The sequence below is a fragment of the Trematomus bernacchii genome, unplaced genomic scaffold, assembly GCF_902827165.1.
Source record: "Trematomus bernacchii unplaced genomic scaffold, fTreBer1.1, whole genome shotgun sequence".
In the NCBI taxonomy this organism is placed as follows: domain Eukaryota; kingdom Metazoa; phylum Chordata; class Actinopteri; order Perciformes; family Nototheniidae; genus Trematomus; species Trematomus bernacchii.
This window is the reverse complement of record NW_022987705.1, coordinates 7,984,800-8,002,799: the sequence shown is the minus strand read 5'-3', so window position 1 is coordinate 8,002,799 and position 18,000 is coordinate 7,984,800. Positions and strand designations below refer to the sequence as shown.

The following is an 18,000-nucleotide window of genomic DNA, read 5'->3' as shown; positions in this document are numbered from 1 at the left end:
CCTGAAAGATTGTAAGATGTCGGACTTAATTAGTTAATTACATACAATACATGGAATTTGTGTGTTCCAAGTGAATCTGCGGCCCCCTGGTGGCCAGTACATACATTATGTGGCCCCCACCACCATCCAAGTTGCCCATCCCTGCTCTAAAACAATGTTGGTGAATGTAAGGCCTACTACTGAAAGAGCCGGGCTAGCTGTGTTGCTGCTTAGCTTAGCAAAGAGCCAAGCTGTGCTAAGGTGTTGATACTGAACTCCACCTGCTGGCTGTGGCCTCATATTTCCAGCAAATAAATGATTTGATCTTGGGAAAGAGTGTATTTCCCACACTTTATAATTAAGTGTTTTAGATATAAACTGCCTCCAGTATTGATAAGGAAGATTTTCTCTGCAGTAAATTAAACCATTAAATTCACCGTTGTTGAAAATATCTTGGTCTAGCAAGAAAAAGAGAAAGAATATTAGATAATATTGTAGATTAATATATAAATCATTGTTGGGAATTGGTTGAGGTATTTCAGAATGTATTGATTGAGTTTATATTTGTATTAAAGGCTAAACATTTAAAAAAAATGTGTAACCTTCACATCATAATTCATTTCTACTTCCTCCAATCGGTGCCTGACACTCGCTTAATGAGCACAGGTGTTTTCAATTTGAACAATTTTGAACAACCAATCAGGAGAGACCACAGCCTACCATGTGGGTATAAAAGCTGCAGGTGAGATCTCTAACAGCTACATTTCCTTCTAGCTTCTGCTTGACGAGAGAGAAAACATGGCATCTGCAGGTCTCCAGATTTTGGCCATCTTCCTGGCAATCATCGGCTTTCTTGGAGACATCATCATCTGTGCCCTGCCCATGTGGAAGGTGTCTGCTTTCATTGGAAGCAACATTATCACGGCGCAGACCTATTGGGAGGGCCTGTGGATGAACTGCGTGATGCAGAGCACGGGCCAGATGCAGTGCAAGGTCTACGACTCCATGCTGGCTCTGCCCCTCGACCTTCAAGCTGCCCGCGCCCTGGTTGTGATCTCCATCTTGGTGGCCTTAATGGGAATCATGCTAGCCGTTGGAGGGGGAAAATGCACCAACTGCATTGAAGATGAGGAGGCCAAGAGCAAAGTAGCCATTGCTGCAGGTGTGTTCTTCATCGTGAGTAGTATCCTGTGCATGATCCCTGTGTCCTGGTCTGCCAACACTGTCATCAGAAACTTCTACAACCCCATTATGAACGACGCTCAGAGGAGGGAGCTGGGAGCCGCACTGTTCATCGGTTGGGGAGCATCAGGACTTATGCTGATTGGAGGTGCACTTCTTTGCTGCCAGTGCCCAAAGAGTAAGGACAACGGATACTCAGCCAAATACTCTGCCCCACGCTCTGCACCCAGTGGAGGAGCCTACGTTTGAATATACTTTCTCTAGGAAACTGGACTGACCTATAATGTTTAGGCTGTTCACTTCATGATTTTAAAGTGTTTTTACTGTTTAATTTTTAATAAATTTTACTTTTTTATGAACCCATAACCTTGCTTGTTTTGTGGAGGTGGATCATCATGTTTAAGTGAATAGAGGTTTTAAAATGGTGGTTTGGTTATGACAGCTCCAGTTATTTGCTCAAATCTAGCTAAGCGCTCTCCAAAGTTAACAACCTGCCTTCTATCACCTGAAGTCAATTGGGAAGCTATATTTTTAAATCTACATTTAGTCTAGACCAAAACAAATCTGCTACATACTCTAAAACTATATTGGTGAATGTAAGGCCTACTGCTGAAAGGGCCGGGCTAGCGGTGTTGCTGTTCAGCTTAGCAAAGAGCCTAGCTGTGCTATGCTGACCACCTGCTGGATATGGCCTCATATTTCCAGCAAAGACATGATTTGATCTTTGGAAAGAGTTTTTCCCACACTTTATAAGTGTTTTAGATATAAAAACTGCCTCCAGTATTGATAAGGAAGATTCTTTCTGCAGTAAATTAAACCAGCATTATGCTCATGAAAATATCTTTGTCTAGCTTGTCACACTGAACATTACTTAACGGGTAATTTGATACTCTTTTGTTCCCCTAAGCTATGTGGTCATTCAGGTAGGATGCTTCTCTCCGAAACTGAAGCATTTATTTAGAATCTCAGGATTTAAAGTGATTGCTAAAGTTTGACCTGCAGATAAGTTTTCATTTACTCAAAATTGTTACATTTGTTACTTTTAAAGCCTTTTTTTTGGGTCACAAAGCAGTCTTTCATACATGAGGGCTCCTCCTTCTTATTCAGTGAGCCGGAATCAGGACAAGCAGGAAACCTGATCCACAAACTAGCAATCTCCTCCCTTTTGCTCTTACACAAGCATTGCAAAACCAGAAAGCAAAACACAGCCACTGCTGCGTTTACAGCCGGGTGAAAGCTTGTGATTTAAAATGATCTTCAGCTTAACTCTAGGAGGACTTTGTTGCTCTCTTTGACTTTGTGGCAAATTTAAATACGTGCCTTGGATTTGTTTTTTGGCAGAATGCAGACACAAATTGTTGGTGTGTGTTTGGGAATCATCGGCTTTTTTGGCACCATCCTTATCTGCGGATTGCCCATGTGGAAGGTGACGGCCTTCGTTGGGGCAAACATCATCACCTCTCAGGTCTTCTGGGAAGGTTTATGGATGAATTGTGTAATCCAGAGCACAGGTCAATCTCAGTGTAAGGCCTACGACTCCGTTCTGGCTTTACCACAAGACCTGCAGGCTTCCAGGGCTCTGATCTGCGTCTCCATCGCTGTCTGCGTTGTGGCGATCGGGCTCACTGTGGTCGGGGCCCGCTGCACCAACTTCTATGATGATGACAGGCGGAACAAAGCTAATATCGGCGTGGCTGGAGGTGTGGTGTTTATTATAGCAGGCCTCCTGTGTGTTATTCCCGTCAGCTTGTCGGCACACGGCATCATCACAGGTTTCTACAATCCTCTGCCCACCTCGGGGAGGAGGGGGGAGCTCGGGGCCTCCATATATGTGGGCTGGGCGTCTGGAGCTCTGCTCATCATTGGAGGAGGGGTGCTGTGTAGCACCTACAGATGCTGAGGACCAGGAGAAGAGAGAAACAGAGAGTACAGGGCGCCTTTCGTCATATACTGTAGAATATGTGCAGTAATGTGTTTACTGTAATGGACTTAATCTGGAGTTATTCAACTTTAGTAAAATGACTAATGACAGTTTCTCTAATCTGTGTAAATTATTAAAGTGTGTAGCAAATGTGGAGTGAAAAGTTAATGGCATGACCAGGGAATGCAACTTTTATGGTTGTTTTTTAAAGTGAAGGATGAACAAATGAAGTTAAGTTGAGCCAATAATTATATAATGTGATATTATAGGATGTTAACTGTAAAAAGATGTTTGATACAGAGATCTGAGTTTATGTAATCATTTTTTATTTGTGAAGAACACTATAGACGATGCAAGAGTAATCCGTTTGAAATATGATTGGTTTTATCATTTTAAACAGTATTTCCAAACGGTCTGTTTCTTGAAATGTGTAGGTATAGCTTTAAGAATCTTAAAACAGAAAAATCTTGATAAAAGTTATTGTTTACTCTTTGTTGTTGTTGTGAAATTAGTTGAATTTTACATGGAAAAAACTAAACATTTCTCTGGTAGACTTTTTCAAATCTTTTCCCCTATTGAGTAATCGAACAATGTGTTTGGCATGCTTTGCCAACATGCTTTGTATGTTTTTATGTTAACAAACCATTAAATTCACTTTGTATATTTGTTTAAACACTTCTGCATTATTGTCTCTAACATTATTAAAACAACTGAAAAAATTGTTCAAGTCCAAAAAAGTTTAGATACACATGATGCAAGAAAAGAGAAGTAATTGTAACCTTGAGGATAACCTGTTCTCTTTATCAGCCATTTCAGTTTGAAAGCCTGAATAACTTGCTATGTTTGTAGCTCAGTGGTGTTTGAATACTCTTTGTAAATGTGCACTCCTGGACCATGTTTACATATCCTTGTTAGTCTTTGTGTCGTTCGACTTCTGAACTCAACAGCTGATCAGAGCTGCTTACAATCTATTTCAGCAGAACCAAGAAAAGAGACGGTCACAGTTGAACATTTTGTGAATTAGATTTGGTTTGAGCTTTTTGCTTCATAACTGAATGTCTTCAAATGGCAGGGCAGTGTTTACAAGTCGGGGGTTTGACCTTGGTTCAAATAGGTGTTTTAGGAGTGTGTTTGACATGTGGACTACCGATGTGGCGTCAGACATCTTTTGTGGGAGCAAAGGCACAATTGGTGAGTTGATTTTGTGCATCTCATGAGTTTTATGTCACCCCCCAAAAAACTTTCGCAAGTAAAATTTGATCATCAACCATGTTTTTTTTACTAAAACAAATACACTTTGTACACTTTAAATAATACATTCTGAATCAGCTAAACAAAAAAGTTTGAAGACGTCAAAGTCCTGCAAACTTTGACACATGAAAATGCTGCATTGCATTGAAAAAGCTCAGTTTCCTCAATATAACTTAAACATCATGACTAAAAATAAAATACCAAAAGACTCTAATAGGATTTTTGAAGTATGCACCAATACATGACTTTAACATATTTAAAACTTAAAGTTGCAATGTGAGGTACCAAGCAACCTGCTGATAGTACATTTTTCTATAAATGTTCAAAATTGAGCCAAATTTGTTTCTGTCTCTGTCTTAGGTGTGGGCTGGTCTGTGGGTAAACTGTATCCTTCAGGACACAGGGCAGATGGAGTGCAGTAGACACACATCCATCACCAAAACCGCTGATATCTGGGCTGGACGTGCCCTCACACTGATCTCCATCTTCACCGGCCTGCTGGGCTTCGTTGTAACGCCCCTCTGAGGAGGCGGAAACAACTGCAGTGATGCCACACCTGAGCCCTCAGAGCCTCCGACCACCTCTTCATTCATGAGTAAAGGTGCAGAAGTTGAATTCAAATCATGAAGAATGGGTGTTTGGGGATCTGCAAGGAAACTGTATTGATGATAATAATATATATCATGGCAAAGTACTTTTTAACATTTTACTATCCCAGAACAATGAAAATGGAGGGCATTTCAATTTGAATGCTATAGGAAGAGTGTCGAGTTAAAGTGGCTAAGATTTTACTTATTTTAACGTCAATATTATTTGCTCAATCAATACAAAATTCAAGACCAAAAGTTAAACTTTGTAATGTTTTTTCACTTCTTTTCAAAACACTTTTCTCCACACCTTTAAATCCCCTTTAAATTATGTATTTCAGTTGCATCCAAATGTTTGGAAATAATAAAATAATATACTTTTCTGCTTTTGATTTTAGTAACTGCCTGTAGAGTGCACTGTTTAGGTCAGTGCATGGAAGGCTAAACTTTGACATTTATTGCAACACTGGACAAATGCTGGAAATGTGTGTCTGTTGACTACTACTGTGGCCTTAATATAAAACCCACCTTGACACCAATATGTACTGCTATTCATCATTCTTACACAAACAACTTCAGAAGTGCACAGAATCACTGATCATTGATGTTCAATATCACTGATATCCTCTGTTTTTTCAGGTGTGTCTACTCGGTGGAGGTCTGTGTGTCCTAGCTGGCGTCCTGTGCCTGGCTTCAGTCAGATGGTCGGCAGTAGCAACCATCTCAACCTTCAAATACCCCTCAGTGACTGCGGGCATGAAGAGGGAGGTGGGCTCCTCCATCTACGTCGGCTGGGCCTCCTCCATGCTGCTCCTGCTCGGCGGTGCTGTGATGTGCTGCGTCTCTGGGGAGAGAAACCCATCTTCCTACTCCAACGCTGCATCCAGCACCGACACTCAATCACTTTTGTTTTATGTTATATATAGAACCAGACGTGAGGTTGTTTGACACGGCAGCCATATTGCCTGAGCGCAACTCTCTGAATATACATCATACTGAGCTGTGGGGCATTATGCCATTTTACGTCTAAGTTTCTGTTGACATGTTAAAGAATGATAATTTTCTAATTAATTAATTTGGATAGATCAATACTCATTCCTCAGGATGCCTGTTTCACAAGCGCCGCCCTTTGGTGGGTATTACAAATCCAAGAAGTCCAGAAACTTTATTTTAATTCTAGCGGAGTTTCTTAATTCAGTAAATAGGTTTGAACATTAAACACATCATAAACCTCAATGAAAAACTGGAACAATATGACACAATACATACTAACATTGTGAAATATTAATATTTCAGCACATTTAAAGCTACTTATTTGGAAATGATCAGAAAACCTTTTATTTAGTTGTACTCTTCTTTCAACACACATTGAATAGGTCAGGTTTCACATTCAGAACTTTTTCCTTTTCTTCCCCCACAGATATTATTTGAATACATGTTGTGATTAAAAAACATGTGGATTCACTGCATTGGCTTGTCTTATATGCAGAACTGAAAAAAAGACTTCCTCCGTATTCATTTATTTACTTATAGTTTGATAAACTGCAATGAGTCAGCTCCTCCTAAATGCCACGACAAAGCACAAAGTGCTAAAGTGTCACATTGTGTTCAAGGACAATCTTTGCATTACAATGCAACACATAGCTGCTGCAAGACAGTAGGCCACATCCACAGGTGGAGCTCTGTGGCTGACCTCCATCTGCTAGAAGGAAATGGGGGAATGCTGTCATGTGAGCATTCAACACCTTCATGTCATCACTCTGTACCAGTATCGATAGGCTGTGTAATCACTCAGGAAGTGTGGAAGAGTATCTCTGAGCATTTACATTCACTGTGAATAAATGTCACATATTTCAGAACTACTGTAAGAATGTTGATTTCTTAAGAGGAAATTCTTAACTTGTGGATTTAGGAAGTTATTTTGTATTTAAAAGTTACATGAATGAAAAAGCAGCATTAGTAATACATTGAAACTGTGTGGTCTCACAGGTGTGAAAAACAGTCTAATTTCCTTTAAAATGTATCAAGATCAACTTTGAAACTTACTTTGAGGTTAGCCCAGTGACATATTAGTCACATGGTCCCTCTTGTAGAATTTGTATCTTCCAAACAAAAGACTGTCTTAATTATAAGTGAATCATTTAACATTTAGTTTGTGTTTTTAAGGGAAACATAGCTTGACTGTGTATGTTTTTCAGTTATGTTACCTTTAAAGGGGCCGCTGTGTCACACTATCGGTTGAGAAGCATCTCGTCAAGTGAGATTTCTTCACAAACTAGTTTCAGCTGAGAGGAAACCGCGGTAAAACCCTCCTCTGATTTCTCCCTCAACAACTAAACCTGTAAGTGAGGCAGCCACATTCAACTTGTCCTTCAAGTGGGCAATACAAACCTCGACCGGCTCCTTTGTCGGCCTCATAGATAAATAACTCACTCTGCAACACAGTCTTCAGACAGAGCTTCATCATGGTGTCTAGTGGAAGACAGATTTTCGGATTTATCCTGGCTATCATCGGCTTTTTGGGGAGCATCGTCATCTGCGCTCTTCCCACCTGGAAAGTCACAGCCTTCATCGGTGCCAACATCGTCACTGCTCAGGTGATCTGGGAGGGTTTGTGGATGAACTGTGTGACCCAGAGCACGGGCCAGATGCAGTGCAAGATCTATGACTCCATGCTGGCTTTGCCTCAAGACCTCCAGGCTTCCAGGGCACTCGTCATCATCGCTATCATCGCAGGCTTCTTTGGGCTCATTCTCGGCTTGGCAGGGGGCAAGTGCACCAACTTTATAGATGACAAAACGGAAAAGAGCAAAGTGGCCATCGCTTCAGGAATCATCTTTATCATCGCAGGGGTCATGGTGCTGATCCCCATCTGCTGGACTGCCAACACCATCATTCGTGATTTCTACAACCCCGTCATGTCCAACGCTCAGAGGAGGGAGCTGGGGGCCTCGCTGTACCTCGGCTGGGCCTCCGCAGGGCTGCTGATCCTGGGCGGGGGGCTCCTCTGCAGCTCCTGTCCCCCCAGAGTTGAGAAGGAATACGATGTGAAGTACGCCAAGACTCGCTCTGAGCACAGCAGCAAGGCCTACGTTTAGATCTACAGCAGAAAGCAGAATTGGGACAATCTGTTTTAAAGAAATAGGAGTTTATATACGTTTCCCTTTCTGTTTGACCCATGAAGTTAAGTCAGCCATCTTGAATAACAATGCTCATAATGTGTTCCAGTAAATATGATGAGTGTGTGGCCTTAGCATGGGTTTTTGTCTTTGGACGCAAGTTTAGAATATTTGCAGTTTTGTATTTCACTATATGTGAATACACACCAGTATTGACACAATTTTATACTATTCATTTGTCAAATACTCTCACATGTGCTCCATGATGTGTGAGATTTAAAATATGCCTGCTATGTATTAAATATTTTCTGTCTAAGACAGATGTTTTTAACCCCTCTATCAAACTAGACGATTGCTGATTATGTGACTGATTCACAATATCTGTTTAAGTTATAATTGTCTTCAGATTTTATCTCTGTATTAATGTATACCGTTAAAATGTAAGTCATTTATAAGACGCATGAGGTTGAGAAGTGAGCATGTGAGAGGGTGTTGTTTTTTCAGTTATGTTGCTAAATAAAAAGAGACTGAGCCATAACTGTGTGTGTGTCTGTTTGTAGTATTATTTATTTGTATTATCTTGTTGGAGTGATCCTCTTTGTAAACATTTGCATGATGGAGAGGAAATAATATTACGAAAAAAGGTACATTTAGTTTGTAATTACTTTGTTTGTGGAAATATTAATTGACACAAAAAAGATATCCCATAACTTTATTTTGAGCCTCATTAGAAGATGTTCCATCACATAGAGACAAGAACACTGAATGTTAGTAGTCAAAAAGGAGATTTTTGCTGTTATAGGATGTTTGTTTCAACATCAATAGGATGTATATGAGTTGAGTAGATTTTTTTACTTTAGTGTAATTAAAATATTGTCGAAAAAATATAAAATGCTTTGTAAAATGTTTTATAGTGCTTGAATTGAAATGTGTTGAAATGTCAATAAAACTCAAACTATGAATGATGTGTTTTTTTTTTCTTGCTATTTGATCAAGATAGAAAGTTTAACCCTTTATTAAAGCGCTCTAAGAATACAGGAGTCACATCACAAAGCATACGTTAAAACAATTGTGGTTGAGTCCAAATCAAATAGTTTAAAAAGCTGTTGGGTTGGGCTTTGGGAGTTGGGTTTCTTGTGTGTGTGTGTGTGTGTGTGTGTGTGTGTGTGTGTGTGTGTGTGGTGTGTGTGTGGTGTGTGTGTGTGTGTGTGTGTGTGTGTGTGTGTGTGTGTGTGTGTGTGTGTGTGTGTGTGTGTGTGTGTGTGTGTGTGTGTGTGTGTGAGTGGGGAGTTGTTTCAAACAGGTTTATCTACAGAGAGGCCACTGCTAGAATGAAACTGGTTTTGTCTCCCAGGAGATTGTGTTTCACGTCTTTCTCCTTTTGTTACATGGATGCGTGCACGCAGGATGTGTATGATCACACACACTGAGCCCCAACAAGTGTTACATTTCTGAATAGAATCAGATTTGCAATCCATTTTCAGTGATTATGCAGGGGGATGGTGTGTGAACAATATAAGATGTGCATCTCATAAATATGATGATTGCCCAGGGGCCTATCATTCTTTCTGCTTCATCCAGAGCTTAGTTTCCAAAATAATCTCGTCAGACCAAGATAATGAAGGAGGGAATAGATGATGTCACAGTTTCACAGCTGCCTCTCTCTCTCTCTCTCTCTCTCCCGCTCTGTTTTCCTCTCATCCTCCTCCCCCTTTTGTTTCCCTGTAGAGTAGGTGTGGTGCATCCACACCTGAGCAGTAGCACACAGGCAGCCGCTCAGATGACAGACGAGAAAGAGCACTCTCAGGTAGAGAAATAAGAAGAGAGAGGGAGGAGGGGACAGCACTTATGGATATGAGGTAGGAGGGACAGAGACAGAAGACAAGCTGGCTGTAAACAAATAAACTGAGGCTGAACACAGACACACCTGGAGTCGCGATAAAGCTGCTGGAGGCTGGACGCACAGCAGAAATAGTCGCATTCCTGGGACAGATACAACATTACAACTCAGGCAAGAACGAAATGGAGGCTCTGAAAAACGCAACATTTCACATTGAGAAAGACTGACACAGAAAGAAACAAGAGGAGAGTCGCAAGGAGCTAGAGCAAAAGAAGCTCCACAGAGAAGAATAACAACTTTAGAGCACTTTCAAGGGTCTGTGAGGATTCCTCCCTCCACCTCGACGTCATGGCCTCCACAGGGATGCAGATGCTGGCTAGCGCCTTGTGCCTCCTGGGCTGGGCAGGGGTCATCATCAGCTGCATAATGCCAACATGGCGGGTCACGGCCTTCGTGGGAACCACCATCGTCACCTCACAGACCATCTGGGAGGGCATCTGGATGACCTGTGTGGTGCAGAGCACGGGGCAGATCCAGTGTAAACCTTACGATTCTCTCCTTGCTCTCAGCGCAGACCTACAGGCGGCCAGGGCTCTCATCGTCCTCGCCATCGCCACGGGCGCCGCAGGCCTCATTCTGGCCTTCGTCGGAGGGAAGTGCACACGCTTTTTGGACGAGGAAGGAGGTGGGGTTAAGGGCAAGGTGGCTGTAGCAGCAGGGGTCGTTTTGATTGTAACAGGGCTGCTGTGTTTGATCCCAACCTCGTGGGCGGCAGGGTCCGTGGTGAAGAACTTCTACAGCGCCGCCATAGATGCTCAACGTAGGGAGATCGGAGCCTCCATCTACATCGGCTGGGGAGCGTCCATCCTGCTTATGCTGGGAGGGGGGTTGTTCATCAGCTCAGCATGCCCCCTCAAAGCAAACGAAGCAGACAAGAGCCCTTCTGTCCGCTATTTGGTGGTCCGCTCCTCCAACGGGTCCACCAAGCCAGGTTCCCAAGGCAACAGAGTACCAGCAGCAACATCTCAGCCTGTCGGAGGTCTTCCCAGGTCTCAAGGCTCATCAACAAAACCTCCTCTGTACACAAGGCCGCCCTGGGAAGACCAGCCGGACCAGGGCTCGAGGCTGGAGTCAGAAAAATCATGGGCACCATCGACAAAGTCTCAGGTGAAAAGACTGGACTCTGCAAAGTCTGAACACAGTGATGCGCCGTCTACGAAGTCTCAGCTAAAACGAGCAGAAGAAGAGAATGGATCAGTTGAGAGTGACAATGAGGATGCATCCTCAAATCCAACGAGGACATACATATGAAATAAGATCACGCATGCGTACTTAAGTTTACCACACATTACAAACTTTTTTATTTTAAGGGTGATTTAGAAGAGGTAGTTTACTTTTTGTGTGACTGTTTACTGATGAAGAATAGTTGATTGGATTTACATACCGTTTATACTCCACCTTGTTGCTTTTTTTAGAGGACAAACGGGAAAAGTATAGTTTAACTATTCATCAATATGAAGGAGAATAGCAGCTTTAACATGTTATATGCACTTAAACTGAACCTAAAACAAAGTGCAGTGTCAAATAAAAGTAGGTGAAAGTAAGTATGCGTGTTTAATGGAATTGATCGTTGGCATTCATTTTAACAAGTTCAATTTAAGATGTATAGCATTACACCTGTACCAGTTTTTGCTCTGACTGTTTCAATGCACTAAAATGATAATGAATCCCTCTGCGTTGTGAATTTTACCTCAGACTTTTTAGTTTGTTGGTTTCTGCTTGATGCACAGTAACCTGGATGCAACATAAGTAATGAAGAAATAAGATATTTTTGCCCTTTTTCTATCATTCATTTATATTGATTGGATTGTATTTTTCTTATTCATGTAAGCGATCATTTGATGAGCTATACGACAATGAAAAACTCACTTGTTGAAATGTAAAGGTTACACTTTTTGGATTTAGCTTCTGCTTTTTGTTACAACTGTGAAAAGTGTTGTATTTTATTTGTACACATGTGACTATATAATTGTATGTTAACTTCTCAATAAATGACTTAAATGTATATCATTTGATTGAGAAAGTATTTTTTCCCTGATCTAAATGTCACAAATGACCTGAAAAGAGCCTATCCTTTCGAGTACACAGCATCCACCGGCCTTTCATTCCTCTTCCTTTAAATCTACAGGACAAACTGGTTTGACAGAGAGTGTGTTTACAGCAGGTGAGCAGGGTGAGATACACAGTGTGTTTGTAGAGCATTCAAACTTGGTTTCAGTGGGTTTTGCTTATTCAAATGTACAGTATCTAGTCATATTTTAAAGCTGCTAAGTTTTACATCAGGAATAATATGTGTTGGATTAATACATGACATACACCTGTACAATTGGAACTACATAGATAAGAAATAAATACATGTTGTAAGGTAGGCTAAGTTTTAAAAATAAAACTGCACTAAACAAGTCAATATTAAAAAAAAAGTTATTTAGGTTTGAGCAATATTTGGCTCTAATCCATGACCACCTGTTTGGCAACTCAACCATAGGATTGATATATTCAGGTTGTCTCATAGTTTTATGAAACCCTGCCATCTAGTGATTAGTGTACACACATCAGACTCAGCAAGATACAATTGCCCAACAATAGATCTATCCCCAATCTACCGGCAGATGTATTACAGCCCAATTAGGAAGATGTATCTAGATTCAACATCTAATGCTTTAAACTTGCCACAAAAAAAAGAAACAACTTTCTGTTGTTAGTGTGTATTATCACACAAACACAAATAAAACTTGTGTTGCTTTTGTACTTTGCTGCAGGACTTATAGTACACATGAGCATGTTTCTTGTAAGTCTGTAAGTTCAATTTGCATCACCATCGTCACCCTACATACCACTAAATCAATTACTAACACTAAAGTAGTGTTGTTTGATACAAGACAAGTTGCCCCATTTTCTATTGTCTATGATACATTACAGACATGACATGACAGTTACTGACCTTTATAAGTTTGATCCAGATTCACATCATTTACAGTAAGTGAACATCACTGCCCTGCAGGTCAAGTTTTTATATGGAGACAAACACTTAATGATAACAAGCAAAACTTAAATTACTCTTTTATTTATTTGAATATTGCTGTTACTGTACTGTATGTGATGAAACAAGAGGAACATCAGATTCAGAATAACATATTTGATACGTGTACAAACAATTGTAGAACTACATCAGAATCTTAAGAGTAGCATCTTAAGAATCAAAGTGTATCAATACAATCAGAGTTGGTGACAAATCAAATACTCAGCAGCCTAAATAACAACATCCTCACAGTGGGAAGAGAAGAGCTCCACTGAAGGTGCTCTGGTTACTGCCGTCGTCATACAGGACGTGGGTAGCCGGGAGAGCCAGGTGAATTTCATCTCCTGCCATCAACTCCAAGATAACAGAGTTAGTGAAATACTTATAAAGTTGATCTTCCTTCCACTCCACATTGAACATAATCTTCTGGTTGTTCTTGTACACATATACACCCATAAGACCTGTGTGGTGACCACACACAGTGAACTGGAAGTAGTAGACTCCTTTGACTGGTGCTTTGAAGAAACCTAAAGAGTAGAAAAAGGAAAATGTAACACTTTAGATAGGGTTAAATTACCACATATTGTCATCTCACCCACAGAACATTACCTGTATCTGCATTGTAAGCAATGCCAATGTTGGTGAAGACCTTGCTGAATTTCAGTGTGGTGTCCGTGGTGAATGGGCCGACATATCCTGCATCAGTCAGAGCTGTGTAAAAGGCCACCTTCGTGTTCGCTGTTAACAAAAATAGTCAATGCATGATATTATTAACTTGACCAGGACTAAAAAGGTTTGTGTGTGTGTGTGTGTGTGTGTGGTGTGTGTGTGTGTATACGGAGATTACAATCTTCACCTGTATTTAAATTCTCCAGCTTGTCAATCCTTTTCTTGCTATCAAGAAGTTCCCTCTCACTGCTGGTCAGTCTTCCCGCCATCTCTGAAATGAATGCAACAAAGTGAATAACAGAGTTGCAAACTGCTAACATGCAGAACAAATGATATACAGTGTTGATACTCATCTTATCTGTTGAGCCAGCACTCAAATGATGAGTTCACACACGTCAATCAAACTAAAAAACATAATCAACACTGAACGGGAAAAGTGAAAACTCAGTACCTGAGGTATCTTTTTGCAGCATCTGCACGTACACCTTGAGCTCCACCACCATGTCTCTCAGTTCCTTCATTTCCACCCAGATGTCAGGCGAGGTTGTGTTTGTGGTCTGCTGGGTCCATTCTTCCTGAAGCTCGCTGCTCTCCCCCTCCTCACCGAGGCCTCCACTCTCCCCCTGAGCCCCGGACCCACACAGGCCTAGCAGCAACACCAGCAAACCAAAAGCAACCCTCATTCTCGAGTTATAGGTCTGCACAGGCACAGGGGTGGAGATCTTATATACTGTAGTCTCCAAACGTCAGCTGGCTGAGCGAATGGGAAAAACAACAAGTGTTACTGTTTGATAGTCTCATTCAAGGTGAGAAAATTCAAGCTGCTTCAGGCTGGTGGAACACTTTTACCATGATAAGCGCTTTTTCAGTCACAGCTGTGCATACACTGTGTTTATTAATACACACACAGACAAACACACACAATCAAACAACCGTTTCGTCAGACCTTTTAGATTGGCTGAGGATCATCAGAGAAGGGAGTCAAACTTTTTTCTTCACTGTTCTCTCAATAGCCTACATTTATAAAATACCGTTCTGTGATAGTTGCAGTATTTTATCATGATTTCTTTCATATATATAATTTGTTAAATCACATAACACCCATATACGGTTCATATCTGTTCTCTTAAGTGCTCTGGTGTTAACACAAATACTCAGTTTGGACAGCAAAGATGCTTCAGATTAAATATGTTCAGGTTTAAGAGAATCATAGATTCCCTCACAATGGATATAAGGTAGAAACCTCCTCGAGCATTTGAGTGAGTAACATTTCTTTCGTCATGTAAGCCTACCTTAGATTCACATACATTATATAACTTGAGATCAAGACAATACAAAATATAAACAACAGTACCTTTTTTTTGAGACCACTAGAAATCCTTGTGGCTGTGGGTTTATTTGGCATCAAATCACATAAGTGTTGAAATCATCAAAATTATCTTTTATCACAATTTAAATGTTGATACCAATGGTACAAAATAACATTAACAACACAACGTATAGTAAATACATCTGTAACAGTTTGAAGTTTGAGTCTTTTCAGAAACCAATCTTACTGCAATATGTAGCATGGATATTTAGTCATAAACATTTCACATCTTAAATGTATTCCTGTGAATAAAGCTTCCCATCTTTCATTTCAGGATTGTCAGGGACAGACAATGTCAAAAATGTTGTCCAAACATTCTTTTTGAAGTGTATACACTATACTTTTTGAATATCTTTTACCTTCTTGAGGTGTTTTGTACATCTACCTTTACGACTATAGTTGTAGTCTCTTATAGAGGTACACAACACCAGGTATGTATCCGTCCTCATGCTCTGACACTGCTCGCTCCCAGTCTTCCACCTCAGAGACCTCCACACACGTCCACAGACCATCGGCCTCCATCTGCTTCAGCTCTCGCTCCAGGGCCTCTTTGTATTCTGCATTGTCCTGGTTTCTTCTGGTAGTCATGCAAACGTAGCCACCTGGTGGAAACGGTTAAGAGTGCAGTGGTGTTTTTGAAGGATCTAAACTTACCAAAAGTGAAGACATAATGATGCACAACCGATGATCTGAGCTGCATTTGATGCAAAATACAAAAAAGACTCTTACCTGGTTTGGTGCACTTGCACAACTCTCTGACGACACCAACCGGGACCTGACCATCACTCAGAGCTCCAACAATCACAACCACATCAAATGAACCTGCAGGAGAAAAAGAAAGGGAATAGGTGCAGAGTAAAGAAGTAGCCATATTACTAGCCATAAAATCATGTCAGATAAGAGTCTTGCCCACAATGTGTTTCTAAAGTAGAGCTCACCCAACCCACTTGAGAATAACCTTTAGAATCACAGCGATAAATTACATCTTAAATCATTTAAATCATTGTATTACCGCACTGGACAGGTAGTGGCCCCTCTCCCAGCATGCACTGCTTCAGGTCCTGGTACAACCCGCTCTCTCTGGTCGACTCCAACATAGCCTCACTTCCATCAATACCCACAAAGTGTCCAAATCCAAGTCTCTTCATCTGTACAACAGAGACAGTTCTGGTTGTTTATCGGTCATACTCGTCAACTCAGTATAACATGGAAAACATTTAAGGATAGGTAATGTGCTGTTCAAGACACAAGACAAAAAAGAGAAAATGTTTTAAATAAAGGTTTTTGATGTAAACAAGAGAATCACTTTTGAATTCAATTGTGATCATAAATATTCACAAACCTACAGGAACATGTTCAAGAAGAGAGGAGATTCCGTGGAAATCTTCTAAAGTGAAACAAACTAAACATCAATCTAAAAGAATAGAATATTTTCTAGTTTTATATTTTGTCAAATATTAAACTAAATATTACTGTATTCAAACCTTAAGTATGCAGTTTTGATTCTGACTAGGGTTATATAAATGCATGAGTTTGTTCTCTATCTTGGGAATGTACCTGTTTGGCCACCAGTCCAGTACCACAGGCCACATCTAACACTACAGCTGCTCCACGATCACCGCTGAAATGGGAGGAGACGCAGTTTGCTGCCAGGCTCGGTGCCCGGTACTCCAGAACTGCCACGTCCTACTCAAACCAATGTTTACAAGGAACAGTGGCTTTTAGCACAGACAAAGAAAGTAAACAAGAGCACTGCAAAACCAAATCTGTCAAGATATAGGGGGAAAAAGGTTGTATTATTGTTATTTTTTGGGACTGAACAATTTTACTTAGTATTTATTTTCACTTGTTGTTTCCCTTCATTTCTGCAAAGAAATATCATAAATAAGTAAGTTACTTTCCCATAGATGTAACCGGAAAAAAATACTGCCAATAGTTCACTGATGCCCTTTTATTGTACATCAGTTACCTCACCTTATCATAGTTCTCTGCCCATGAATTGTAGAAGTCCATCTTTTCTGCCGACGTGCTGCTTTTATGAGCTGATAAGATATTTGCTTTCACATTTTCCAAAGTTTTAGTGGTGGCTGCCATTATACAAACCTGGTGAAAGCAATGACAAAAAAGTAAATGTAAAATGACAAAAACAACATTTGTCATAAGATTTATTTTACTGTGAGCTCAGTAGGCATGGTGATCCTAATAAATCATTAGTTTTCTAAAAAGCTGATCAACCTTACTTTTTGGTTTTCATTTGATTTATTTTGTGATGTCATATGTAGCCAAAACAATCTGAAAATATATCCAAATCAATTCTGGGATATTACACAGGTAATAGTGTTACCGATTAGTCAATACAAATCAGGAAAATGTGGGAATGATTTGAAACTAGTGCAACTAATATATCAGAAGCCCATGTTGATTTCAATTGCTTAATGTTACATTAGTAAATAACTATAACCTATTTTAAAGATTGAACTGCACTGTTCATGTCCGACCTCAACCATGGTTAAAAACACAGCCTGCTGCTACTTCAACCAGCCTTTAAAATAAATAAACATGCAGTTAGCGACAGTTACCTACAGTAGCTTCGATGTTTGTTTTCTTCTTCAGTAGTTTATCAAGTTGGATCCCTCAGATGTTTATAATTACACACTGTATTTTTATTATTATGAGTGCAGTATGTATAGCTGTGTGGGGTTCGTGGTTTCCGTGTTGTTGCGTTTACGGCCACCGTAATATCTGACGCACATGTTTTCATTTACAAATATAACCTTTAAAAAAGAAATACAAAAGAAAAACCTTGACAATTGGACAGAAACAAATCCCCTGCTAGTATACACTCTGAAGAGAATGTGCAAAACAGAAAGCACACACAAAGAGACACACACACAAATACCGTCTACTACTTGGTCATGGAGATTGTAAATCAGTAGAAAACTGTTACAGACCACACAAAGGTGGCTGTCTTTTTCAACTCCTTTCTGTCAGACCATAGATGGCA

General features: G+C 40.4%; 6 protein-coding genes and 1 pseudogene across 7 annotated transcripts; 5 read left to right on the top strand and 2 right to left on the bottom strand.

Moving 5' to 3' along the window:
* Positions 1 to 726: 726 nt before the first annotated feature.
* On the top strand, positions 727 to 1,525 carry LOC117490182 (claudin-like protein ZF-A89). The gene has a single exon (XM_034139796.1). The coding sequence runs from the start codon at positions 778 to 780 to the stop codon at positions 1,408 to 1,410; it is 633 nt and encodes a 210-aa protein (XP_033995687.1). The 5' UTR covers positions 727 to 777; the 3' UTR covers positions 1,411 to 1,525.
* Positions 1,526 to 2,326: 801 nt separating this feature from the next.
* Positions 2,327 to 3,757, top strand: LOC117490767 (claudin-4-like). The gene has a single exon (XM_034140577.1). The coding sequence runs from the start codon at positions 2,504 to 2,506 to the stop codon at positions 3,059 to 3,061; it is 558 nt and encodes a 185-aa protein (XP_033996468.1). The 5' UTR covers positions 2,327 to 2,503; the 3' UTR covers positions 3,062 to 3,757.
* A 367-nt stretch (positions 3,758 to 4,124) lies between these two features.
* LOC117490765 lies at positions 4,125 to 6,289 on the top strand (annotated as a pseudogene).
* A 920-nt stretch (positions 6,290 to 7,209) lies between these two features.
* Positions 7,210 to 8,914, top strand: LOC117490801 (claudin-4-like). The gene has a single exon (XM_034140620.1). It carries the CDS (start codon positions 7,386 to 7,388, stop codon positions 8,016 to 8,018), a length of 633 nt encoding a protein of 210 aa, XP_033996511.1. The 5' UTR covers positions 7,210 to 7,385; the 3' UTR covers positions 8,019 to 8,914.
* Positions 8,915 to 9,785: 871 nt separating this feature from the next.
* Positions 9,786 to 11,944, top strand: LOC117490674 (claudin-4-like). The gene has a single exon (XM_034140450.1). It carries the CDS (start codon positions 10,228 to 10,230, stop codon positions 11,188 to 11,190), a length of 963 nt encoding a protein of 320 aa, XP_033996341.1. The 5' UTR covers positions 9,786 to 10,227; the 3' UTR covers positions 11,191 to 11,944.
* Positions 11,945 to 12,988: 1,044 nt separating this feature from the next.
* On the bottom strand, positions 12,989 to 14,883 carry LOC117490786 (complement C1q-like protein 2). Of its 2 annotated transcripts, none has more exons than XM_034140600.1 (4): positions 14,079 to 14,883; positions 13,806 to 13,898; positions 13,568 to 13,696; positions 12,989 to 13,485 (listed from the first exon to the last, which is right to left on the bottom strand). In XM_034140600.1, exons 1-4 carry the CDS (start codon positions 14,308 to 14,310, stop codon positions 13,205 to 13,207), a joined length of 735 nt encoding a protein of 244 aa, XP_033996491.1. In that variant the 5' UTR covers positions 14,311 to 14,883; the 3' UTR covers positions 12,989 to 13,204. The 2 variants fall into 2 exon arrangements, with proteins under 2 accessions (XP_033996491.1, XP_033996492.1); XM_034140601.1 differs by having other exon boundaries at positions 13,815 to 13,898; positions 14,079 to 14,616.
* A 95-nt stretch (positions 14,884 to 14,978) lies between these two features.
* mettl27 (methyltransferase like 27) lies at positions 14,979 to 17,716 on the bottom strand. The gene is made up of 6 exons (XM_034140602.1): positions 17,580 to 17,716; positions 16,971 to 17,099; positions 16,554 to 16,682; positions 16,009 to 16,144; positions 15,726 to 15,818; positions 14,979 to 15,598 (listed from the first exon to the last, which is right to left on the bottom strand). The coding sequence occupies exons 2-6, from the start codon at positions 17,088 to 17,090 to the stop codon at positions 15,390 to 15,392; spliced, it is 687 nt and encodes a 228-aa protein (XP_033996493.1). The 5' UTR covers positions 17,091 to 17,099; positions 17,580 to 17,716; the 3' UTR covers positions 14,979 to 15,389.
* Positions 17,717 to 18,000: the final 284 nt, after the last annotated feature.

Bases quoted from the DNA above. Each gene is read 5' to 3' on its own strand.
- LOC117490182 (XM_034139796.1), top strand. From the start codon at position 778: ATGGCATCTGCAGGTCTCCAGATTTTGGCCATCTTCCTGGCAATCATC.
- LOC117490767 (XM_034140577.1), top strand. From the start codon at position 2,504: ATGCAGACACAAATTGTTGGTGTGTGTTTGGGAATCATCGGCTTTTTT.
- LOC117490801 (XM_034140620.1), top strand. From the start codon at position 7,386: ATGGTGTCTAGTGGAAGACAGATTTTCGGATTTATCCTGGCTATCATC.
- LOC117490674 (XM_034140450.1), top strand. From the start codon at position 10,228: ATGGCCTCCACAGGGATGCAGATGCTGGCTAGCGCCTTGTGCCTCCTG.
- LOC117490786 (XM_034140600.1), bottom strand. From the start codon at position 14,310: ATGAGGGTTGCTTTTGGTTTGCTGGTGTTGCTGCTAGGCCTGTGTGGG. The intron at 13,899-14,078 runs GTACTGAGTTTT...CATTCATTTCAG, and splicing joins GCTGCAAAAAGATACCTCAG to AGATGGCGGGAAGACTGACC. The intron at 13,486-13,567 runs GTAATGTTCTGT...TCTACTCTTTAG, and splicing joins TGCTTACAATGCAGATACAG to GTTTCTTCAAAGCACCAGTC.
- mettl27 (XM_034140602.1), bottom strand. From the start codon at position 17,090: ATGGCAGCCACCACTAAAACTTTGGAAAATGTGAAAGCAAATATCTTA. The intron at 16,683-16,970 runs GTGAGGTAACTG...TGGTTTGAGTAG, and splicing joins GGGCAGAGAACTATGATAAG to GACGTGGCAGTTCTGGAGTA. The intron at 15,599-15,725 runs GTAAGAGTCTTT...CGTTTCCACCAG, and splicing joins GTGCAAGTGCACCAAACCAG to GTGGCTACGTTTGCATGACT.